This window comes from Triticum dicoccoides, chromosome 3A (genome assembly GCF_002162155.2).
Source record: "Triticum dicoccoides isolate Atlit2015 ecotype Zavitan chromosome 3A, WEW_v2.0, whole genome shotgun sequence".
Lineage (NCBI taxonomy): Eukaryota > Viridiplantae > Streptophyta > Magnoliopsida > Poales > Poaceae > Triticum > Triticum dicoccoides.
Window position 1 is genome coordinate 433,692,407 of NC_041384.1, and position 23,196 is coordinate 433,715,602.

A 23,196-nucleotide genomic window follows, 5' to 3' on the forward strand; every position below is an offset into this window, starting at 1 on the left:
TGGATCCGGATCATCCCCAAACATCTATAAAGTATCATCGTTTTCTCGTTGGAGTCTCCTAACCTATTTTTCTCGGACCGTCCGATTACGATCGGAGGGACCTAACCGCCCTAAAATGATTTGTTTTGCTATATATAGACCTCCTTGTCTATTTTTAGACCAAACCCTAAATTATAGGAGTTTTGTCCCCTCTAGCTGCCGCCACCTACAGCCTTCCCCCTCCTCAGATCTGCTGCCATTTTCCCCTTGTTTTCAGTGCCACCGAATCAACCTGCAGCCCGTTTCTCTCCTGATATGGCCGTCGATCCACTTGGCCCTCTCCCGCCGTCTCTCCATCAACCGGATGTCGCCGCCGGCGACCAACACCCCCAGGCCGGCCTCGTCTCCCTTCTCCTCAGTCGTCTCCTCCCGTTTTCTCCTTCCCCGTGCTCACCTCGCTCTCCCGTCGTTGTCTGCCTGCAGGGAACGAGGAGCACTACGCCCGACGCCATGGCTGATCGCCTCGCCGAGCTCCGTCAAGTCCGCCGCCCGCTGCCGTCTTCCCGGTGAACCACGTCGACCCGCCACTTCCCGTGCCTGCCGGTGCCCCGCCTGCTCCTCTGCTGCTGCCGTTGTTGTGCTCTATCGGAGATGGCGAGCCCTGCCTCATCTGCACGCCATTCTGCCACGGACTGCCCTCAGAACGGAGCTCCACCGCCACCGAGCCTCGGATCCGACGGTTCCTACGCGCCCTCGCCCATGCAAGACCCTCATCGCGCCCCTCTGTCGTCTCTTCCTCGCTGCCGCACTCCTGTTCCAGCGCCACTCCTTTGTTTCTGTTCGAGCAGTGACGAGCAGGAGCGCCCGCGTTGACCGCGCCGCCAGCATGCTGGGCCACCGCTCGCCTTCCCCGCATCAGCCCACTAGCGCCAAGGCCGTCTCCCTGAAGCCCAATGTGAGGAAGCCCACCTCCTATTAGCTCCTGTGCATCCCAGTTCGGGCCAGTTTCGGCCCGACTCATGTTTTTTTTCCCGAGGAGTGATTTATCTATTTATCCAGTGTTTTATAGATTTGCATAAAATACCCTCATGTTCATACATTTAATATCTCACAAACCATGCATCATTTGCAAATAACTTATATGTGTAAAATGCTTAGTTTTTCATCTAGCTTCATAATATGTCACTTTCATGCATGTTTAAAATGTTTAAACTGTTGTTTGCATATATTTTGCCATATTGCCATGCTAAAACAGTTTATTTCATAACTAAATAATCGTAGCTCCAAACCTAACAAACTTTATATGTAAATGGGGTAGAAAAATGCCTAGTTTAACATGGTGGTTTTACTTGCATGCTTAACAAATCTAAAATATGCTTTAGGGCAGAACAGTACCAAACCTAAAATATTGCACATGAGGAGTTTCCGGACTTGTTGTTTGTTGTTCCGGCCTCATTTAAACTTGCCTAGATAGTTAGTTTACGTATGCTTCACCTCTTGCCATGCTAACCAACATTTAATATTGTTGAGTACCTAAACGAGAGAGAACTAAATAAGTCATGTGGTGTTTTCTTCAATATGCAACTCCGTTGCATATTGAGCTCCACTTAATTTGTAGTGTTGTTTGTTGCACTTTGCCATGCCATGCTTCATTAAAACGGACATGCATCATAATTGTTTGTGCATCATGCCATGTTTATGTGGTGGTTGTTTACTATGTTGTTTGCTTCTTTCCGGTGTTGCTTCTTCGGGTTGGTTTCGATAACGTCGTGTTGTGAGGATCTGTTCGACTTCGTCCGTTTGACTTCTTCATGGACTCGTTCTTCTTCCTTGCGGGATCTCAGGCAAGATGACCATACTCTCGAAATCACTTCTATCTTTGCTTGCTAGTTACTCGACCTATTGCTATGCCGCAATACCTACCACTTGCTTTATCATGCCTCCCATATTGCCATGTCAAGCCTCTAACCCACCTTGTCCTAGCAAACCATTGTTTGGCTATGTTACCGCTTTGCTCAGCCCCTCTTATAGCGTTGCTAGTTGCAGGTGAAGCTTGGAGTTTGTTCCATGTTGGAGCATGGTTTTGTTGGGTTATCACAATATCTCTTATTTAATTAATGCATCTATACACTTGGTAAAGGGTGGAAGGCTCGGCCTTATGCCTGGTGTTTTGTTCCACTCTTGTCGCCCTAGTTTCCGTCATACCGGTGTTATGTTCCTTGATTTTGCGTTCCTTACGCGGTTGGGTTATAATGGGAACCCTTGACAGTTCGCCTTGAATAAAACTCCTCCAGCAAGGCCCAACCTTGGTTTTACCATTTGCCACCTAGCCTTTTCTTTTCCCTTGGGTTTCTGGAGCCCGAGGGTCATCTTTATTTTAACCCCCCCGGGCCAGTGCTCCTCTGAGTGTGGTCCAACCTGTCAGCCGCCGGTGGCCACCAGGGGCAACTCTGGGTTGGCCTACCAGAAGTTTGCAAAATCCGGTGTGCCCTAAGAACGAGATATGTGCAACTCCTATCGGGATTTGTCGGCACATTCGGGTGGCTTTGCTGGTCTTGTTTTACCAATGTCGAAATGTCTTGTAACCGGGATTCCGAGTCTGATCGGGTCTTCCTGGGAGAAGGAATATCCTTCGTTGACTGTGAGAGCTTGTGATGGGCTAAGTTGGGCCACCCATGCAGGGTTTTTGAACTTTCAAAAGCCGTGCCCGCGGTTATGGGCAGATGGGAATTTGTTAATGTTCGGTTGTAGAGAACTTGAAACTTAACTTAATTAAAATGCATCAACCGCGTGTGTAGCCGTGATGGTCTCTTTCCGGTGGAGTCCGGGGAGTGAACACTGTGTTGGAGTTATGCTTGAACGTTAGTAGTTTCAGGATCACTTCTTGATCACTTCTAGTTCACGGCCGTGCTTTGCCTTCTCTTCTCGCTCTCATTTGCGTAAGTTAGCTACCATATCTGCTAGTGCTTGCTGCAGCTCCACCCCACTACATGTTCCTACACATAAGCTTAAATAGTCTTGATCACGAGGGTGTGAGATTGCTGAGTCCCTGTGACTCACAGATTACTTCCAAAACTAGTTTGCATGTGCCGATGATACCGTGCAGGTGACACAACCGAGCTCAAGGAGGAGCTAGATGAAGATCGTGTTCATTATGTTGTTCCGTTTCTAGTTGATCAATAGTGGAGCCCAGTCGGGGCGATTGGGGATCTAGCATTAGGGGTAGTCTTCTTTTATTTTGGTTCCGTAGTCAGACCTTGTTTGTATCTGGTTGATGTAATGTTATATTCATGTTTTGTGTGAAGTGGCGATTGTAAGCCAACTCTTTACCTCTTTCTTATTTAGTACATGGGATGTGTAAAGATTACCCCTCTTGCGACATGCCTACAATGCGGTTATGCCTCTAAGTCACGCTCCTACACGTTGGAGATATAGCCGCATCGTGGGTGTTATAAGTTGGTAATCAGAGCCTTCCCCGACTTAGGAGCCCCCTGCTTGATCGAATCGCTGGCGTTGTTGAGTCTAGAAAAATGTTTTGAGTCTTTAGGATTATATATATCGGAGAGTAGGATTCTTATTACTCCTCAGTCCCTTCGTAGCTCTGGTGAGGCATCCTGATGTGGAGTTTTGACTCTTCTCTTCTCAAATTTCACTAAAAAAATTTAGGATCATGCGGGTATCTTGGAATCGTTTCGATGGTTTTGTGACGAGAACATTGTTCTTGGTGCCTCCTGACATCTAGGGGTTGTGGCAGTGTCCCTGGGAGTGAGCTTCGAGGTGTTGTCGTCACAATTTTATCGTTGCAGTTCTGGAATACCTGAGTTCGCCGACATCGAAAATCTCTTTTATGCAGTTGTTGGTGAGATAACCTCGACGCCACCAAGTACTGGGGCGGGAGTTCGGAAGTATTGCCATAACTCGTATAACGGATGCTTTTTGTCAGATTTTGGGTTCCGGCAGACCCTTGAGGTTCGAACACTGGGGTGCGCGCGGAGATTTCGCCTCCTACCTACCTGCACCCCTCCGCCTCGCTAAGATCTAAGCTATGGAAAGAACAACACAAGAGACACAGGGTTTATACTGGTTCGGGCCACCGTTGCAGTGTAATACCCTACTCCAGTGTGTGGTGTGGTGGATTGCCTCTTGGGCTGACGATGAGGAGGAATACAAGGAAGAACAGCCTTGCGAGGGTCTGTTCTTGGCTTGGGCGATGAACTGCTGGGAGGAGTTCAGTCACCCTTCTCTCTCTCTCTGATTCTCATCCCCCTAAAACTTTCTCTCCTTCTTCCCCCCATTGCCCTGTGGGGGGCTGGTCCTATTTATAGAGGCCCTGGTCCTCTTCCCAAATATCGAGCGGGAAGGGAGCCAACAATGGCGGGCTAATTTGAAGGGGGACAGCTAGTACCAGCTATCCTGACAAAAGTAGTCTTCGCATGCACAAAAGCTCTGGTGGTGATGCCGTCTTGGGCTCCACGATGACCTCCGTCTTGCAGTCCTCCTGGTCCTGGTCTTGTTGCACCGAAATGGCAACCTTTGCCTGATGCCTTGGTACTCCGCGGCTGCGCTTGCCCCCTTTGCACCAAAGAGGAAAGGAGGACACTGCGCGGGCTGGCGCCCGCCTGGCGCCCTTGGTCGTCATGGCTTGCGTCACGGGCACCTCATGAGGTACCCCGCCTTGATCTCTCCGCCTCCTCGCGAGCCAGCCTGGTGAGGCCGTGCCTGAGGAAGCTCCGTGTCGTCCGCCCCGCGAGGCTTGGCCCCTCGCGAGGGTCTTGGGTCTGCGTTGGTGAATATGGGTCGTGCTGGGCCCCCCTTTGAGCCATGCCGCAGGCCGCAGGCAGGCAAGTCTGGGGACCCCCGTTCCCAGAACGCCGACAGTAGCCCCCGGGCCCAAGGCGCGCCTGGACTTGGCCGTGCAGGGAGGCGGAAGGGCGAGGGCGAAGCGTCGTGGGCCCTAATAGCCTGCGGCCTTGGGCGCCGCGTGGCGGTTGATTGGACGTGGGCGCCTTAGCAACTGCGCGAGTTGATAAAGGAGCGGCATCTGCCTAGGCTTTGCTTTTCTCTTTCTCCGGTTGCTGCTCAGATCCCCTTTCTTGCGCCTCTCCATTCCTCCAAAAATTCCAGATCTACTCCGACCATGAGACCTAGGAAGCCATGGCGCCTCGTCAGCCCCCGGCCGTAGCTTGGTACTCGTCTGCCCTGGACTCGCCGAACGTGTCGGAGGCGAGCCTCGCCCGGTTGCGCCGGATGGCGGCGGCGCGGGGCATCGACGGGGCGAAGGTGTTCAAGGCCGGCTCCGCCACCCCTGAGGGTCAAGGGAGCACCTTCTATCCGTTCTTCGTAAGCGCCATTACTGCTGGCCAGGTGCCTCCCTTCTCCGAGTTCTTCTTCTTTGTCCTCCGCTATTACAAGCTACAGGCTTTGCATCTCCACCCCAACTCCGTCCTTCTCCTGGCAATCTTTGCCTATTACTGCGAGGCTCACGTAGGGGTGCAACCCTCAGTGGCCTTGCTGTGCCACTACTTCTACCTCCGGACCTCTCGCGGTCCTGCTTCCGCGTGCGCGAGCTTCATCTCGTACGGTGGCACCATTGCCATCTCGAACCACGGGAAAAGGATTGAGGGCTTCAGGAGCAAGTGGGTCTTGGCGGATGCTGGGCGCATTCACCCTATGCTGATCTTGCCCACGGAGCAGCCCACGAGCTCCAGCGATTGGGGTCGAGCGGAGCTCACGGACCCCCGCGCGAAGCTGGTGTTGGAGAAGATGGACGCGGATCTGAGGCCGGCCAACATGGCAGCGGCGAAGCTGACCGGCGCATCGCTGCTAAGGGAATTCCTGGAGCACCAGCTGGCTCCGCTTCGGCAGTACTCACTTCTGATGTGGAGGCCCCACCCGAGCCCCGTGGCCTTGGCCGACGGAGATCTGGCTGCGGTCCTCCAATCTCTGGTCGGGGGCGATGTGGCGAGGTTGGAGGGCGCTCCTACGCCCTTGTTCCTCCACGACGACTAGAAGCAGGTAGTGGAGTCCATGCCCGTCTTCAACGGGGATGGGCCCGTGCCCATGGAAACTCCCGAGGAACCGGTGGACGTGCCCTCCAACGACTCCAGCAAAGAGGAGGAGGGAGGGGAGCGGGAAAAAGGGCCTAACTCCGAAGCGACTGGCGGAGAGTCGAGGGCTCCCCTCCCCCGGCGCAGGTCCCGCGTTCTCCGCCTCTCTCCGAGCGATGACGACGAGGATGACGACGAGCAGGACGGCGGGAGCTTGCCCCCGATCCCGAAGAAGGACAGGACCGGGCTGATCTCCCGCGGGTCTGCCCCGGCCCCGAGGCGGACCGCAGACGTACCTTCCGCTTCCAAGCTTCCCGAGGTTGACCCTTCCAGTCGGCTTTCAGGCTTCAAATTTGGCCGGAGGCCGCTCGAGCTCACTGGCGACGACACATAAGCGTTTGATTCTTGTCTTTATTTCTTGTTCTGCTTCTGAGGCTTGACGTCCGCATCTTTTCTTTTGGATAGGCTGGCGCCCACAGCAAAGATGCTGAAGGGAGCTCCTGAGGTTCCATCTGTGGCAGCGCCTCTGCCCGCGAAGGAGGGTGACCGCGACGCACGGGCTTCTCCTGCCCGGTCGTCCTCGCGAGGCCTGGCTGAGCCGGCTGGGGCGAGCTCGGCGCCCACAGCCCAAGTGACTCCCGAGGTGTCCTTGCCTGCCGCCGCCACTACAGCCGTTGGGGCGCAGCAGACTCCGCCTTAGGATGCTGCGGCCGCGCAGCCGCCTTCTCCTCCTACTCCACCGCCTCCTGTCTCTGTGACTCCTTCTGCCGTTCTGGATCGTGCTGTTGCTGAGCTGGACCGGCTGCGGCAGGATCTTCTTGGCGCCGACCCTCGCTTGGTGGCCGGGCGCTTGGAGCTGGCTTCAGGATGGGTTCGCTCCGACGCTTAGATTCGGGCGGCGCTGGTCCAGGCCTTGATGGCTTGCGATGAGGAGAAGTAGGCCGTCCTTGAGGCGAAGGCTGCTCGTGACGCAGCTCTGGGGGAGGTGGTTGACGTCCGTGGTCGCTGCAAGGCGCTGGAGGACGAGCTTAGGGCCTGCGGGACCAGCTCGCGAAAGAGGTCCGCCTTCACCAAGTGCAGGAAGAAGGCGTGAAGGCTCGCGAGGCGGCCGTCAAGGAGAGGGAGGTCAAGCTCAGGAAGCGCCGCGACCGCCTAGGCGCGCTGGAGCAGGAGTTGGGGGCGAGGAAGGCCGAGCTGGACGACAAGGCCCTGGTTCTTGCCGAGGACCGTGTGGCCTTCACGGAGATGGAGGCGAAGGCTCGCTCCTCGCTGAGGACGCTTTACAACAACCGCCTGGAGAGCCCGCTGGCTGGCGTCGAGGACGGCCCCGCCAAGTTGCTTCCCTTCCTGGTTCGCGCTCTTGAAGATGTCGCCCTTGGCCTTGGCCCCACGGCCGAGGCCGAGGCGCGTGCCCTGTCTTCTGCAGCGCTGACGCGGGTCCTCACCCACATCTACCTTCGCGATCCCGGCGTCGACCTCGACGGCCTGCTGGAGCCAGTAAGCGGCGAGCATGCCGCTGCCGCTGCCGAGGCCGTGAAGGGTCGCGCGGAGGCTCTACTGGGGAAGTTCCGGGCCTTCAGCACCAAGCCGAAGCAAGGCGCTGCCGACTCCACTGCTCCATGAGGCGAACCCACTCCGCGCTGCTCCACCGCCGACAAGTGACTCCGTTGTGGCTCCTGTCCTGCCTTTAATTCCTGCACATGTATCATGCCTCGGGGAGGCGTTTAAACTTGCGTTTGGCATTGAGACAACAGTGTGGACTGTGAGATTTGCTTTTGAATTCCTTGAAATTTGCGCTTTTCCTTCCTACTTGCTTATGTTCTACGCCGGCAGAGCCCGACCCCGCGCATATCTCACCCAGCGTTAGTCCCGACCGGAAACCAGGACGGGGCCAAGGAGTGAGGGGCTACGTGACAAGTTAGGCTCCTGAGTCGCGATGCTCAGGAGTCCCCCTTGGCGCACGAACAGCAAGTAGGGAGGTGTGATGTGGGTGGATCTACCGTTCTACGTCTGCAGAGCCCGGCCGCGCGCATACCTCACCCAGCGTTAGCCTTTCGGAACTAAGGACTGAGGGGCTACGTGACCAGTTAGGCTCCTGAGTCGCGATGCTCAGGAGTCCCCCTTGACGCTCAAATGGCCTTCGTACCTTGGCTCCGCTCGGAGAGAGACGCGCGACGAACCAGGCCCGGGGGGGCTGGCTGGGCGGCGTGTGTCTGGGCGTGACCCAGGCGCAGCCCCCATGCCCAGCCCCCTCGCGCGGCACTCCCGAGGGGAGGTGTTACGATGAGGCTAGACACTGAGCTCTGGGCTCCCTGAGGTTGATGCGGCCCGGGGGCCACCCTCAGTTGTTTATCACCAGCGCGGAGCATAGCGCTTCCGTATGTGTACGGGCATAGCCGCTCCTCGGCAGTGTCATCAGCCAGCACGGAGCATGGTGCTTCCACTGGTACGTGGGAGGGGGCCCCCCTCCAAGAGGAGCCCTCGGGGCGTGTACAGCCCCGCCCTGACACGTGGCTGGCACGGTAGGGCCTGGCGAGGTGTATCTGGGCACCCGTGAGCTAGCGCGGGACTCACGGGGCCCTACCTCTAGGCGGGTTGCGCCTGGCACTGGGCCTTATCTTGTGAGGTGTCCCTGCAAATTTGGTTAGATGCCGGCACTCTACGTCCTCGGGTCCCGGCCCTCGAGCTGGTCTCAGCCGTCGCTGGTATGCCAGGTCGCGATGCCGTGGACAAGGCCAGAGGGTGAGGGCTGGAGAGCTAGTAAGAGCCCTGAGTCGCGATGCTCAGGTACCCCTCCTTTAACGTGCAAGTGGTCGGCATGGAGAAGAAGAGGTGTCGTGGACCGGCATCAAATAATCAAGCATGGTGGGTATAACGCATAACCGGAAATAAATGCAAATGAGATACATGCCGCTGGGTCTGGCCCGAGCGACTTGGGGATGATGCAGCCCGAGGGGCGCCCCCAACAAGGTAAGCTAACAACATGAAATAAAAGGGATACATGCCGCAGGGACGGACCCACGCGGCCTGGGAATAATGCAGCCCTAGGGGGCTCTCCCAGCTGGAAGTGAAAACTTGAAAGATGTCACCTGATGACGTTGAGGGCGAAGGGGTGTTGGTGTAGCAGACTCAGTGGGCCGCAGAAGCCGATCCTCACGAGCCCCCAGGCCCGGGGGCCTCGGGAGGCTCCGGAGGCGCTGGTTGCTCCTCGCGGACCATCTTCATCTCCGCCAGGGCCACGGAATGCCTGGCCTCTTGTGCCTCCATGATGCCCCTCATGAGGCGCTGGTACGTGGCAGCCACGTTCGGCAAGCCGTAAGGCATGCGAACGTAGCTGTGGGGTGGACCTCCGCAGCGCCCCACTTGCGAGGGCCAGAGGCGCTCCAGAGAGGCGACTCGGTTGAGCCCTGGTATGTCGATGCAGACGCGCAACCCACCATCCTCGCCTAGATGGGGAGCCACTGCTGGTAGGCGGCGGCCGCCTTTCATGACTCTTGACTCCTGTAGCTCCTGAATGGCCTTGCTGACGAACTCCTGAGGGTCTGGCTCTCCTTTCCTTACTCCTTCTTAAGGGAAACGTGCTTCGAAACACGCCTCCATGTGGTGCCCAAGCGCCTCCCTCGTGACCCTAGCCAGATCGGTGGCCCTCCAGAGGAGAGCCCCCGAGCCCTGCCTGAGGAGGGCGCCAGGCACGCTTTCCTATGTGATGGAAGGAGGTTCCCCCTGGGCAGGCACGGGCCCAGAGGGGCCTGCCTCCTGAGGGGCCGGGCCGGACAATGTCTTCTTCTTCTTGGGGGCGGTCTCGGGGAGCCTCCTGCTTTCGCGATATGGGTCTTCGTTGTAGCCGTGGTGAGTTACGGCCATGAACTTGGCTAGCGCTGGGTACCCAAGGATGGCATTATACGGCAGGCGAATGTGAGCAACGTCGAAGTCGATGAGCTTGGTGCGGTAGTTGTCGCGTGCCCCGAAGGTGACAGGGAGGCAGACCTGCCCAATCGGGACCGTGGAGCCGTCGGTGATTCCGGAGAAAGGCTTGGTTGGCTGAAGCTGGCTGTAGGGCCCTTGAAGATTGTTGAATGTTTCCACGGACAAGACGTTGAGCCCTGCCCCGCCATCGATGAGGGTCCTGGTGACCACCACGTTGCTGATGATTAGGGAACAAAGCATTGGGAGGACTCCGGCTGTAGCCGCACACTTGAGATGATCTGCTGAGCTGAACATGATGGCGCACGCCGACCACCTGAGAGGGCGCGTGGCTTCAAGCCTGGGGAGGACTGCATTCACTTCGTGGGCGAACTGCTTGAAGATGCGTTGAGAGGCTGGGGCCTGAGCCCCGCCGAGGATGCAAGCGATCGCGCGTGGCTCTTGGAAGCCCCCAGCCCCCTCGTCTTGGTGGCGGTCCTCGTTTCTCCTTGGCTGCGGCGGCAGCGGGGGGAGGCCTGCATTGCCTTGCGGGCATTCCTTGCGAGGCTGATCCCTCCAGTCTCCCTTGCGAGGCGGGTCTTGCCAGTGATCCTCGCGAGGTTGATCGCGCCACCCTTGGCGCGGGCCACGGTCTTCCCAGCGTCCTGCGTTCCTTCCTCCTCCTCGACCGTAGCCCCGGTCACCACGGTCGGGGCGACGGCCGATCCTTCCTTCCCGCACGGCTCGGAGCTCTTGACATTCGTTGGTGTTCTGGGTGTGGAGGTCATGGTACACACAGTACCGGCTGCCCTTGGAAGGTTCAGGCTGATCTCTGCCCTGCTTGGTGTCTGGTTCTGCCGCGAGCACGGCAGCCCCCTTGCGCTTCACATCCTTGGCCTTGGGCTTCTTCTCTTCTGGGTCTACGGCAGGCAGCTCGAGGAGGGAGAGACGCCCTTCCTCAGCCCTGGCGCACTTGGTTTCCAAGTTGAACAGCTCCAAGGAAGTGCACAGGTCTTCATGCATCGCCAGCTCCTCCTTCATCTTGACATCGTGCACGCCGTCGGAGAAGGCTGAGGTGATGGCCTCCTCAGTCACCTTGGGAATCTTGAGGCGTGCGTTGTTGAAGCGCTGGATGTACTTCTGCAGGGTCTCCCCCGGTTGTTGCTTGATGCGGCGCGTGTCGCTCATGGTGGGTGGCTGGTCCCGAGTACCTTGGAAGTTGGCGATGAAGCGGGTGCGCATCTCGTCCCAGGAGGAGATCATGCCTGGAGCTAGGTTCAGGAGCCAGGTGCGGGCCCCGTCCTTGAGTTCCATGGGAAACCAGTTCGCCATGACCTTCTCGTCTCCGTTGGCAGCTTCGATGCCCAGCTCTTAGAGCTAGAGGAACTCCGCAGGGTCAGCCATGCCGTCGTAGCGAGGAGGCAGGTCTGGCTTGAACTTGCCGGGCCACGCGACGCTACGTAGCTCGGTGGTGAAGGCACGGCAGCCTGCTGTGGCCACGGGAGGCCTTGGGTGATGGAGAGCTTGGTCTTGCATGTCCCCACGCGTTGCAGCTGGGTCTTGACGTGCGGGAGCAGGGAGCGCCCGGGCAGCTTCTTGCGGGCGAGGGATTTCCTGGCAGCTCTGCTCTTGCTACGCTGGCACCTAACGGAGCGGGTTCCGCCCAGGGGCCATGCGCCTTGGAGCCATGGTGCCTTATTGAGGAGGAGGCGGACGGGGCACCGCCGGAGCTTCGTCGCCCGCGCGGGGCGGGGTGCGGTGCAGCGGAACGGACGGCGCAGGAGAGCCCCCTGCGGCGCGGACGAGCTCGGCGACGCGGTCGAGCCATTCTTCATAGACGTCGTCGACGGGACGGTAGCGCAGGAGCTCGTTTGCCGCGATGAGCGCAGCTCGAGCCTCCATGGGTGCGCGGAGCGCGCGGGATGAAGAACCAGCTGGGGTGAGCAAGGAAGTAGCGGTGCGGGCGTCTTGCCGCACGAACGGATGCTAAGACGATGCTTGCTGCTCGTCCCCCGCCGGGCCGGTGGCAGCGTTGACGGCAGGTGACGGGGAACGGCGAGGACGCCCACCGACAGGAGCCGTCTGGGCGACGCGGGAAGCGAGAGCGGCCCGGCGCTCGGCGCGGGCCCGACGAGCGTCAGACATGGGCGCGATGGTCGGAGGAGAACGGGGTGGTGGAAGATGAATTCCGGCGCACCCCTACCTGGCGCGCCAAATGTCGGATTTCGGGTTCCGGCAGACCCTTGAGGTTCGAACACTGGGGTGCGCGCGGAGATTTCGCCTCCTACCTACCTGCACCCCTCCGCCTCGCTAAGATCTAAGCTATGGAAAGAACAACACAAGAGACACATGGTTTATACTGGTTCGGGCCACCGTTGCGGTGTAATACCCTACTCCAGTGTGTGGTGTGGTGGATTGCCTCTTGGGCTGACGATGAGGAAGAATACAAGGAAGAACAGCCTCGCGAGGGTCTGTTCTTGGCTGGGGCGATGAACTGCTGGGAGGAGTTCAGTCACCCTTCTCTCTCTCTCTCTCTCTGATTCTCATCCCCCTAAAACTTTCTCTCCTTCTTCCCCCCATTGCCCTGTGGGGGGCTGGTCCTATTTATAGAGGCCCTGGTCCTCTTCCCAAATATCGAGCGGGAAGGGAGCCAACAATGGCGGGCTAATTTGAAGGGGGGCAGCTAGTACCAACTATCCTGACAAAAGTAGTCTTCGCCTGCACAAAGCTCTGGTGGTGACGCCGTCTTGGGCTCCATGATGACCTCCATCTTCCAGTCCTCCTAGTCCTGGTCTTGTTGCACCGAAATGGCAACCTTTGCCTGATGCCTTGGTACTCCGCGGCTGCGCTTGCCCCCTTTGCACCAAAGAGGAAAGGAGGACACTGCGCGTGCTGGCGCCCGCCTGGCGCCCTTGGTCGTCATGGCTTCCGTCATGGGCACCTCATGAGGTACCCCGCCTTGATCTCTCCGCCTCCTCGCGAGCCAGCCTGGTGAGGCCGTGCCTGAGGAAGCTCCGCGTCGTCCGCCCCGCGAGGCTTGGCCCCTCGCGAGGGTCTTGGGTCTGTGTTGGTGAAGATGGGCCGTGCTGGGCCCCCCTTTGAGCCACGCCGCAGGCCGCAGGCAGGCAAGTCTGGGGACCTCCGTTCCCAGAACGCCGACACTTTTCGAAGGTTGAGGTAAATGATTTCCGAAGGTTTCTTGGTTATGTGTTGAAGGATGGATACAGCTGGATGTAGGATTTGCTAGTTTTTGGTGAGATATTATGCTTCCCCTGTATGCCCAACACCTGATTGCATAACTGGAAAGTTTCGGGAGTTTATAAGTGGGAGTTCAAGTAGTTCTTAGGATATCTTTCCGTCATATGCATGATATGAGATTGAGGTTCGACATCTAGTAGTCCGCCTATCCAAGGTTGGTTTTACAGTGGTCTCGTTGTGTCTTAAAGAGTCCTTGGCTATGCTGACTCGGGGACGCTTCGTATGTCATGTGCACTGCCTTGTACATGATGGTGTTGTACGATCGAGCCCGTGTGAGCCCCACCATGAAAACTTCGGACGAAATCTCTATCATATGTTTGTTCCGGCTTATTCTGCAAGCTAATCCTTTGTTTTGTTTTGAGTTGTGGTATTCGAGTTGCTTCAAAGTCAAGTGTTGATTCCATACCTTTCCTAAGCGGTGTTCTCATATTCCCATGTGAATACTAATCCTTCTCGATCATCGAGTTTGTCATTTCAATTTATTTTTCAACCGGCGTGTTTCTCTTCAAGTGGATCCAATCATTTTCAACATCTGCAAGTTCAACTCTAAGTATTCTCATCGGTGTTTGTTTCACCGTCCCAAGTTGTCTTTGTTTTTCCCACCCTCCCACCCTTTTCTTCGAGGACTCGGATTTCTTAATCAAGTATCCTTTTATTGATGGGAAGTCTCTCCATTCAGTTCCGTCAATGTTCTTATCCGGTGATTCTCAGGAAGATTCTAACGGAGCTTCAAGTTGTCATTCTCCGTTCCTTTTCTTTTCCGGTGGATTCAAATCAAGATTTTGGTCTTGATCATATCCCTTTTCCTCATTTCTAATGCTTTCTCATGCCAGTGCACCTTGTAATCATTCACTTCTCGCTATTCAATTGTTCCGGAGTGCTCAAGATATCTCGAAGATTCGTGTTTACACTCTGCTTTCGTTCAAGCTCTTTTGAGGATGTTATCTCATTCAAGTCATTTAATTCAACTGATGCAATCTCTCTTTTCAAGCAATCGGTTCAACGGTGTTTCTTTTGAGTGGGCCCTAACCCACAGGTTCTTTTCCCAGGATCTTACCTGACTCTTCTTATTTTTTCCGGAGTTATTCTCAAATTCTTTTCAAAGTTTGACGTAAGAATGAATTATCATCAGTCATTTGTATTTCTCCAAGATCTTTCAAATTCTTTTCATAGTTGGCTCAACCTTTCCATTCTTCATTCCGGAGTGCCTCAACAATTCATGACGATGTTTCTCGTTGTCATTCTCGAATCTTGAAGACCGAAGAAGAGTTTTTCTCGGCAATCTTGCTCCTTTCTCTCAGAGATGTGTGGTTCTAGCTTGATGCCATCCTCTTATAATTGTTTTCCATTGTGAGAATTCTTTTCATCCATCCGGAGCATTTCAGGAGTCTTTTCAGTTTGATTCTCCGGAGGCCATCATATCAGAATTATTCATTTCCAGCTTTCAACTCTTGTTATCCAAATCTTACCGGTGCATCGTTCAAGTGTTCTCTAATCAATTCATGATATCTTTGTTCCCTTGTATCTAAATTCCAACAAGTATCTTCATTCATTTTTCCAAATTCTTCCCGATGAATTGTGCCTTTGATACTTTCATTTTCAATTCTGACGGTGGTTTGCTCAAGATTCTCTTCCATGGTTATCATATTAATTCATTCGTTGTTTCAATCCTACCAGTGGTTCGTTGAAGACTTTCCCAAGCTTGCGCTATATCTTTCTTAATTCTTTCAACGACAATAAGTAGTATGCCAAATCCGTTGCTTGCCATCAATCTAAACTGGTGAAGGATACGCATAATGTAATTCTTATTCTTGTTTCATCGAGTAAATTCAATTCCTGCTTTCCGGGGTGGTTCATCATATCACATTCTCGGCTCGAGATGCTTTATCTTTTCTTTTCCAAGAATTCCAAGCTCTCTCAATTATATCACCACGGAGATTCACCTAAATCATTGCAAGGATTCACCTTGTGTTTTCAACTCTCTTTCCTTTCGTTTGATCATCCTTTTATTACCGGAGTTCTTCATGGAGGTTCTACATGATGGTTCAGCAAGGATTTAATTCCTTTTCGAAGTGTTCATCGAGATTCTTTTCAGAGGAGTTCAAGCATTCTTCATCTTGCATTCCGAAGTGAAATTCCTTCTACCTTATCTTTTCAGGTGGTGTTATGTCTTTCCTGACAATTTTTCCTTCATGCTTCATGATTCAACAGTTGTCAAGAATGAGATATTTTAAATCCATCAATCTCTTCGTTAGAGTTATCTTGTGTCATGTTTCACCTAAAGCCTTCCATTGGGAATGTTGCTATTTATGGTGTTTATCGATGATCCAAGTTTCCTCCTATTCTTGCGATGAAAGATGTTTTCATCTCTTCGTCGCTCTCAAGCAAGCAATTGTTTTTCGTTTGCGGCAGGTTTTCACCTCAAGTTTTGAGATGTTTTCCATAAGCTCACATCAAGGTTATTCTTTTCGTTGTTGATTTCCCAACAACTCCGTTCAATCATTCTTTTTAAGGATGCTCTCTCAAATTCATTTGAGGTAGAACATGTTGTTCTCTTCTCCGTTCTTTTCATTGCATTCTTTCATTCATTCCGGAGGCATTGTATTGCTGCTATATTCACCCATCATCTCGTTTTGTCAAAGATCATGTTTTTTCGTGCTTATCCATTTAACCGGAGTGTCATGCCCTCTTTTCAAGTTCTCTCATCTTATGAAGTTTTACCTCCCTTCTCAACCGGAGTCCTGTCTGAAATCGTTCTTACCCATTGTGCCATTCTTTCAATAGTTCTGGAGGTAGTGTGTTGCTGTTTTCATCAAGCATCTTCTCATCTTATCAAGTTCATGATTCTAATTCCTTCAATTTACAATCGGAGTGCTGCCCAAATTATATCATTATTATTCCTTCTATATCTTGTTTTTAACTGGAGTGTTGTGTCATCTCTTCAAGTTCTTTTCATCTTATCAAGTTTCATATCAATTTTCTACCGGAGTGCTATCCAAATTTGTTCTTCCTTGTTCCTCTTTTTATAACAGAGTGTTTTCGACTTTGTTCATCTTCGTTGTGTTCTTTCTTTCAATTTGTTCAATCTCTCAAGGTTCGTGGTTTCACTCATTTGTCAAAGAAGCAACTTAGATTTACCTTTTCTCTTCCTCTTCCATTTTCCCTCCGGTGCCATCCTAGATCTCGGGACGAGATCCTCTCGTAGTGGTGGAGTGTTGTAACGCCCCGAGACCGATGCGCCAGGTGTCTCCCAGTTATTCGCCATCGTTGCCATGTCAGTCGCTTGCGTGTTGCATCTTGTCACGTCATCATGTGCATTGCATCATCATGTTTTCAAAACTTGCATCCGTCTGGGTCTCCTCGTTCTCTCCGTTGTCCATTCTAAGCTCAACCACACTTGCACGCGCCTGCGGCACATCCGAAATATTTTTTTAAGTGGTCGGAAAATGTTCTCGGAATGGGATGGAAGATGGCGTGCGGTGTTGTTTTGTTGTCAGTAGACCGCCTGCCAAGTTTCATCGCATTCGGAGTACGGTTGGTGCCCCAATGGATAGCTATAGCGGCAATATAGCCGGTCTAACGTTGGACGTTTTCGGTCTCCGGAAACCTTGCTGGGCTGCATTTCCGTCTCTCTCTTCTCAGCCTGAGACCTCTCCTACACAGCCTAGGCCCAGCCAACCCCCTCTTTGCACAATGCATCGACCCCTCGAGCGTGTCCGAAACTTACCCGAACCCGACCCGGACAGTCGTCACCGTTGGATCCGGATCATCCCCAAACATCTATAAAGTATCATCGTTTTCTCGTTGGAGTCTCCTAACGTATTTTTCTCGGACCGTCTGATTACAATCGGAGGGACCTAACCGCCCTAAAATGATTTGTTTTGCTATATATAGACCTCCTTGTCTATTTTTAGACCAAACCCTAAATTATAGGAGTTTTGTCCCCTCTAGCCGCTGCCACCTACAGCCTTCCCCCTCCTCGGATTTGCTGCCATTTTCCCCTTGTTTTCAGCACCACCGAATCAACCTGCAGCCCGTTTCTCTCCCGATTTGGCCGTCGGTCCACTTGGCCCTCTCCCGCCGTCTCTCCATCAACTGGACGTCGCCGCCGGCGACCAACACCCCCAGGCCGGCCTCGTCTCCCTTCTCGTCAGTCGTCTCCTCCTGTTTTCTCCTTTCCCGTGCTCACCTCGCTCTCCCGTCGTTGTCTGCCTGCAGGGAACGAGGAGCACGGCGCCCGACGCCATGACTGATCCCCTCGCCGAGCTCCGTCAAGTCCACCGCCCGCTGCCGTCTTCCCGGCGAACCACGTCGACCCGCCGCTTCCCGTGCCTGCCGGCGCCCCGCCTGCTCCTCTGCTGCTGCCGTTTTTGTGCTCTGTCAGAGACGGCGAGCCCCGCCTCATCTACACGCCGTTCTGCCGCGGACTGCCCTCAGAACGGAGCTCCACCGCCACCGAGCCTCGGATCCTGCCGGTTCCTGCACGCCCTCGCCCGCGCAAGACCCTCGCCGCGCCCCTCCGTCGTCTCTTCCTCGCCGCCGCACTCCTGTTCCAGCGCCGCTCCTCTGTTTCCGTTCGAGCAGCGACGAGCAGGAGTGCCCGCATTGACCGCGCCGCCAACGTGCTGGACCACCGCTCGCCTTCACCCGCATCAGCCCACTAGCGCCAAGGCCCGGCTCCCTGAAGCCCAATGTGAGGAAGCCCACCTCCTGTTAGCTCCTGTGCAGCCCAGTTCGGGCCAGTTTCGGCCCGACTCATGTTTTTTTCCCGAGGAGTGATTTATCTATTTATCCAGTGTTTTACAGATTTGCAGAAAAGACCCTCATGTTCATACATTTAATATCTCACAAACCATGCATCATTTGCAAATAGCTTATATATGTAAAATGCTTAGTTTTTCATCTAGTTTCATAATATGTCACTTTCATGCATGTTTAAAATGTTTAAACTATTGTTTGCATATATTTTGCCATATTGCCATGCTAAAACGGTTTATTTCATAACTAAATAACCGTAGCTCCAAACCTAACAAACTTTATATGTAAATGGGGTAGAAAAATGCCTAGTTTAACATGGTGGTTTTACTTTGCATGCTTAACAACTCTAAAATATGCTTTAGGGCAGAACAGTACCAAATCTAAAATATTGCACATGAGGAGTTTCCGGACTTGTTGTTTGTTGTTCCGGCCTCATTTAAACTTGCCCAGATAGTTAGTTTATGTATGCTTCACCTCTTGCCATGCTAACCAACATTTAATATTGTTGATTACCTAAAGAAGAGAGAACTAAATAAGTCATGTGGTGTTTTCTTCAATATGCAACTCCGTTGCATATTGAGCTCCACTTAATTTGTAGTGTTGTTTGTTGCACTTTGCCATGCCATGCTTCATTAAAACGGACATGCATCATAATTGTTTGTGCATCATGCCATGTTTATGTGTTGGTTGTTTACTATGTTGTTTGCTTCTTTCCGGTGTTGCTTCTTCGGGTTGGTTTCGATAACGTCGTGTTGTGAGGATCCGTTTGACTTCTTCATGGACTCGTTCTTCTTCCTTGCGGGATCTCAGGCAAGATGACCATACCCTTGAAATCACTTCTATCTTTGCTTGCTAGTTGCTCGATCTATTGCTATGTCGCGATACCTACCACTTGCTTTATCATGCCTCCCATATTGCCATGTCAAGCCTCTAACCCACCTTGTCCTAGCAAACCATTGTTTGGCTATGTTACCGCTTTGCTCAACCCTTCTTATAGCGTTGCTAGTTGCAGGTGAGCTTGGAGTTTGTTCCATGTTGGAGCATGGTTTTGTTGGTTATCACAATATCTCTTATTTAATTAATGCATCTATACACTTGGTAAAGGGTGGAAGGCTCGACCTTATGCCTGGTGTTTTGTTCCACTCTTGCTGCCCTAGTTTCCGTCATACCGGTGTTATGTTCCTTGATTTTGCGTTCTTTACGCGGTTGGGTTATAATGGGAACCCCTTGACAGTTCGCCTTGAATAAAACTCCTCCAGCAAGGCCCAACCTTAGTTTTACCATTTGCCACCTAGCCTTTTCTTTTCCCTGGGTTTCCGGAGCCCGAGGGTCATCTTTATTTTTACCACCCAGGCCAGTGCTCCTCTGAGTGTTGGTCCAACCTGTCAGCAGCTGGTGGCCACCAGGGGCAACTCTGGGTTGGCCTACCGGAAGTTTGGACAATCCGGTGTGCCCTAAGAACGAGATATCTGCAGCTCCTATCGGCATTTGTCGGCACATTCGGGTGGCTTTGCTGGTCTTGTTTTACCATTGTCGAAATGTCTTGTAAACGGGATTCCGAGTCTGATCGGGTCTTTCTGGGAGAAGGAATATCCTTGGTTGACCGTGAGAGCTTGTGATGGGCTAAGTTGGGACACCCCTGCGGGGTTTTTGAACTTTCGGAAGACGTGCCCGCGGTTATGGGCAGATGGGAATTTGTTAATGTCCGGTTGTAGAGAACTTGAAACTTAACTTAATTAAAATGCATCAACCGCGTGTGTAGCTATGATGGTCTCTTTCCGGTGGAGTCTGGGAAGTGAACACGGTGTTGGAGTTATACTTGAACGTAAGTAGTTTCAGGATCACTTCTTCATCACTTCTAGTTCACAACCGTGCTTTGCTTTCTCTTCTCGCCCTCATTTGCATAAGTTAGCCACCATATCTGCTAGTGCTTGCTGCAGCTCCACCCCACTACTTGTTCCTACCCATAAGCTTAAATAGTCTTGATCGCGAGGGTGTGAGATTGCTGAGTCCCCGTGACTCACAGATTACTTCCAAAACCAGTTTGCAGGTGCCGATGATACCGTGCAGGTGACGCAACCGAGCTCAATGAGGAGCTAGATGAAGATCGTGTTCTTTATGTTGTTCCATTTCCAGTTGATCAGTAGTGGAGCCCAGTCGGGGGATCGGGGATCTAGCATTAGGGGTAGTCTTCTTTTATTTTGGTTCCATAGTCAGACCTTGTTTGTATCTGGTTGATGTAATGTTATATTCATGTTTTGTGTGAAGTGAAGATTGTAAGACAACTATGTACCTCTTTCTTATTCAGTACATGGGATGTGTAAAGATTACCCCTCTTGCGACATGCCTACAATGCGGTTATGCCTCTAAGTCGTGCTCCGACACGTGGGAGATATAGCCGCATCGTGAGTGTTATAGGCCAAGTGCCTCAAATGTCTGGACTGACCCACACCCCACGTATCCAACCCAAATATAGGGCGGATATGAGGCGGTTGACAAGCCAGGCCCATCATCGACCCCGCGGCTGTCCCACAAAAAATTCCGAACGGCTCATCGCTCCCAACCCTAGCTCACTTACACTATCCTCTCTCGCTCCGTCCTCTCCTCTCCCCACATCGATTTTGATCGAATCCGGCGCAATGTCGAGCTCTGGCAGCCACTCCGACTCCGAGGTAGATCCTGACTTTGAGCTGACCCTCCGCATTGTCTTGGAGCGGCCTAAGGTGGAGACCGGGGGCAGCTCCGGATCTGCAGTGTCATCACAGACTCAGCTCCCCCGCCGGCGCAATGCGGACGCCAGCGCTGGCCCCTTCAGGCCCGTGCAATCCGAGCCTCCCCTACGCCGTCCCCTGCCTGCACCGGTTGCTGGTCCCCCATGTGGGGAGCGGCGGATGCTTGTGCTTGCCCTGCCGGCCCGGACGTGCAAAACGGAACTAGAGGCGTGTGTCGGCCGCCACGAGAGGCGGCGGGAAGGACAAGGACGCGCGTCGCCTCGATTGGGTCTACCGCCGGTCGCTTACGACCGCGAAGACGGGCACGCGGCGACTCCGCCGAAAGAATGCCAAGGCACTCGAGATTGTCATTGAGCAATCCGAGTGTGAGGCGGCAGAGGCGGCCCGGCTTGCGAAGCTCAAGACGCAGCATGACAAGGCCGTCTGGCGGTTGAAAGTGCTAATCATCCTCTCCGGCACCCCCGACGACGAAGATGACCATGGCTCCTCGTCTGACGACTCGGACGATCCTCCACCAGCCGCCGGCACCTACAGCTACGCCGGTGACAGGAAGGGTAAAGGGCCAGCAAGGAAGTGGTGAAGCTCCGCCGTCTCCGTCTTTAATTCCAAGTTTTTAGTAATCTAGTTTAAACTTGTACGTCATTTATGTGAATTACGTGAACTTTGGCGATCTTTCTGAGATCCGTTGGTGATCTTTTGATAATCTGAATGTGTATTTCTACATCCGATTTTTATGTATATTTGATGATTTACGTTGTTTATTTCTATCTTGCATGATTAATATGAATATAGGATACCGGATATAAGATACACGGACAGAATTTGAAAAGCGTCCGGTTAGTGTTCGGAAGCCGGATGCGTCCGTGTACGTTTGAGGGCTCAGATTTGGAGCGGCTGTAGATGGTGTAACAATCAGATCATTCGAAACACTCGATGGACCGATCTATCGATCCCCAGTGGAGTTAGACAAATCGAACGCATTGCACATGGTACCACTCTGAAGTCGGCGTTGCACGCTTCATTGCACGTGGGACCGTGGCGCCCCATGCACACACATGTCGGTGAGTCACCTCGGCCGGCGCGGACGCCACCCGCGTTCTCGGCATCGCATGACAAAGCGCAGGCGCAAACGCGCGCGGCTTCCTCGGTTCCTCTCCGCGCCGCTCATTCCTCTCTCCGTCCGTCCACCTGCAAGCCTCCGGGACGCGCCGCGCCGCGCGTGGGACGTACGAACCGGCCGTTGATTCCATCCAGCCACCAAGCAAGCATGGGCACGGGAGAGGACGACGACGCGACGACGGCAGAACAAGGCGGAGAGGATGATGAGCAGACGCGGGACGCAGGAGGAGGAGGAGGAGGAGGAGGAGGGGTGATGGCGAGCCTGGTGGGCAAGGCCAAGGGGTTCGTGACGGAGAAGATCGCGCAGATGCCCAAACCCGAGGCTTCGCTAGAGCGGGTCTCGTTCAAGAGCATAAGCCGCGAGGGCGTGGCGCTCCACAGCCACGTCGACGTCAGCAACCCCTACTCGTACCGCATCCCCATCTGCGAGCTCACCTACACGTTCAAGAGCGACGGAAAGTTCGTACGCTCCATCATCTTGCATGGTCATCGATCAATCATCTTTGGGCATATGCACACAGCCTTATATGCCATGGTTTCTCGCGTGATTCTAGCGTCATAGCATCAGGCACGATGCCTGACCCCGGGTGGATCGGCGCCAGCGGCACCACCAAGCTGGAGCTGCCGGTGAATGTGCCCTACGACTTCGTCATGTCACTGATGAAAGATCTGAGCGGGGACTGGGACATCGACTACGTGTTGGAGGTCGAGATCACCATCGACCTCCCCGTCGTCGGCACCTTCACCATCCCGGTCAGCACCGAGGGGGAGATGAAGCTCCCCACGTTTCGGGATTTGTTCTGAACTATTTAGCTGCACGCTTTTTTGCCCGACCTTACCTTCATGTGGGTGCAAAGGGGTATTATTTCTTGTTTGATCCGTGGATGCCTGTTGAAATTAGATTTGTGCTGCAACTGCAACTCTCGCATTCTTTTCTGCATTCTCTGAACATATGCATTAACGTTACTTCCTGCAACAATCTAGTAATTTTTTTTAGGAGTCGGGCCCAGCCATCTAGTTGCAAAATTTTCCCTGTAAAAAAAATCTAGTTGCAAAATCTCCGACGCACAAGCATAAATGGCCAGCCCATCAAGCGTGCGCTCGTTCCTGGCCTTTCACTTGGGATGGGTTGACAACGCGTCACTTGGCGCTCAGTCACCGCCATGTGTTGCATAGTAGGCGTTTCCTTTGAATTTTTTATTTATTTTTTCATACACGTTTTTGGCTTTTTAAATGGTTTTTTCGATTTTTCCGGCTTTTGGTTTTTCACCAGTCTTTCTTAGCTTTTGGACCAATTTTTTAACGAAAACATTTTTACGCGAAAAAACACGTTTTTCCGCGCGAGAGAGATGATTTTGCTTCCGCAACAAGCACGGCCATACCTCTCGGAAACCAAAAAA

General features: G+C 53.5%; 1 protein-coding gene across 1 annotated transcript; it reads left to right on the forward strand.

Moving 5' to 3' along the window:
* The first annotated feature begins 21,944 nt into the window (after window positions 1–21,944).
* LOC119271590 (late embryogenesis abundant protein Lea14-A-like) lies at window positions 21,945–22,685 on the forward strand. Its single transcript, XM_037553351.1, has 2 exons — window positions 21,945–22,255; window positions 22,351–22,685. Exons 1-2 carry the CDS (start codon window positions 21,945–21,947, stop codon window positions 22,598–22,600), a joined length of 561 nt encoding a protein of 186 aa, XP_037409248.1. The 3' UTR covers window positions 22,601–22,685.
* The last annotated feature ends 511 nt before the right edge of the window (window positions 22,686–23,196 follow it).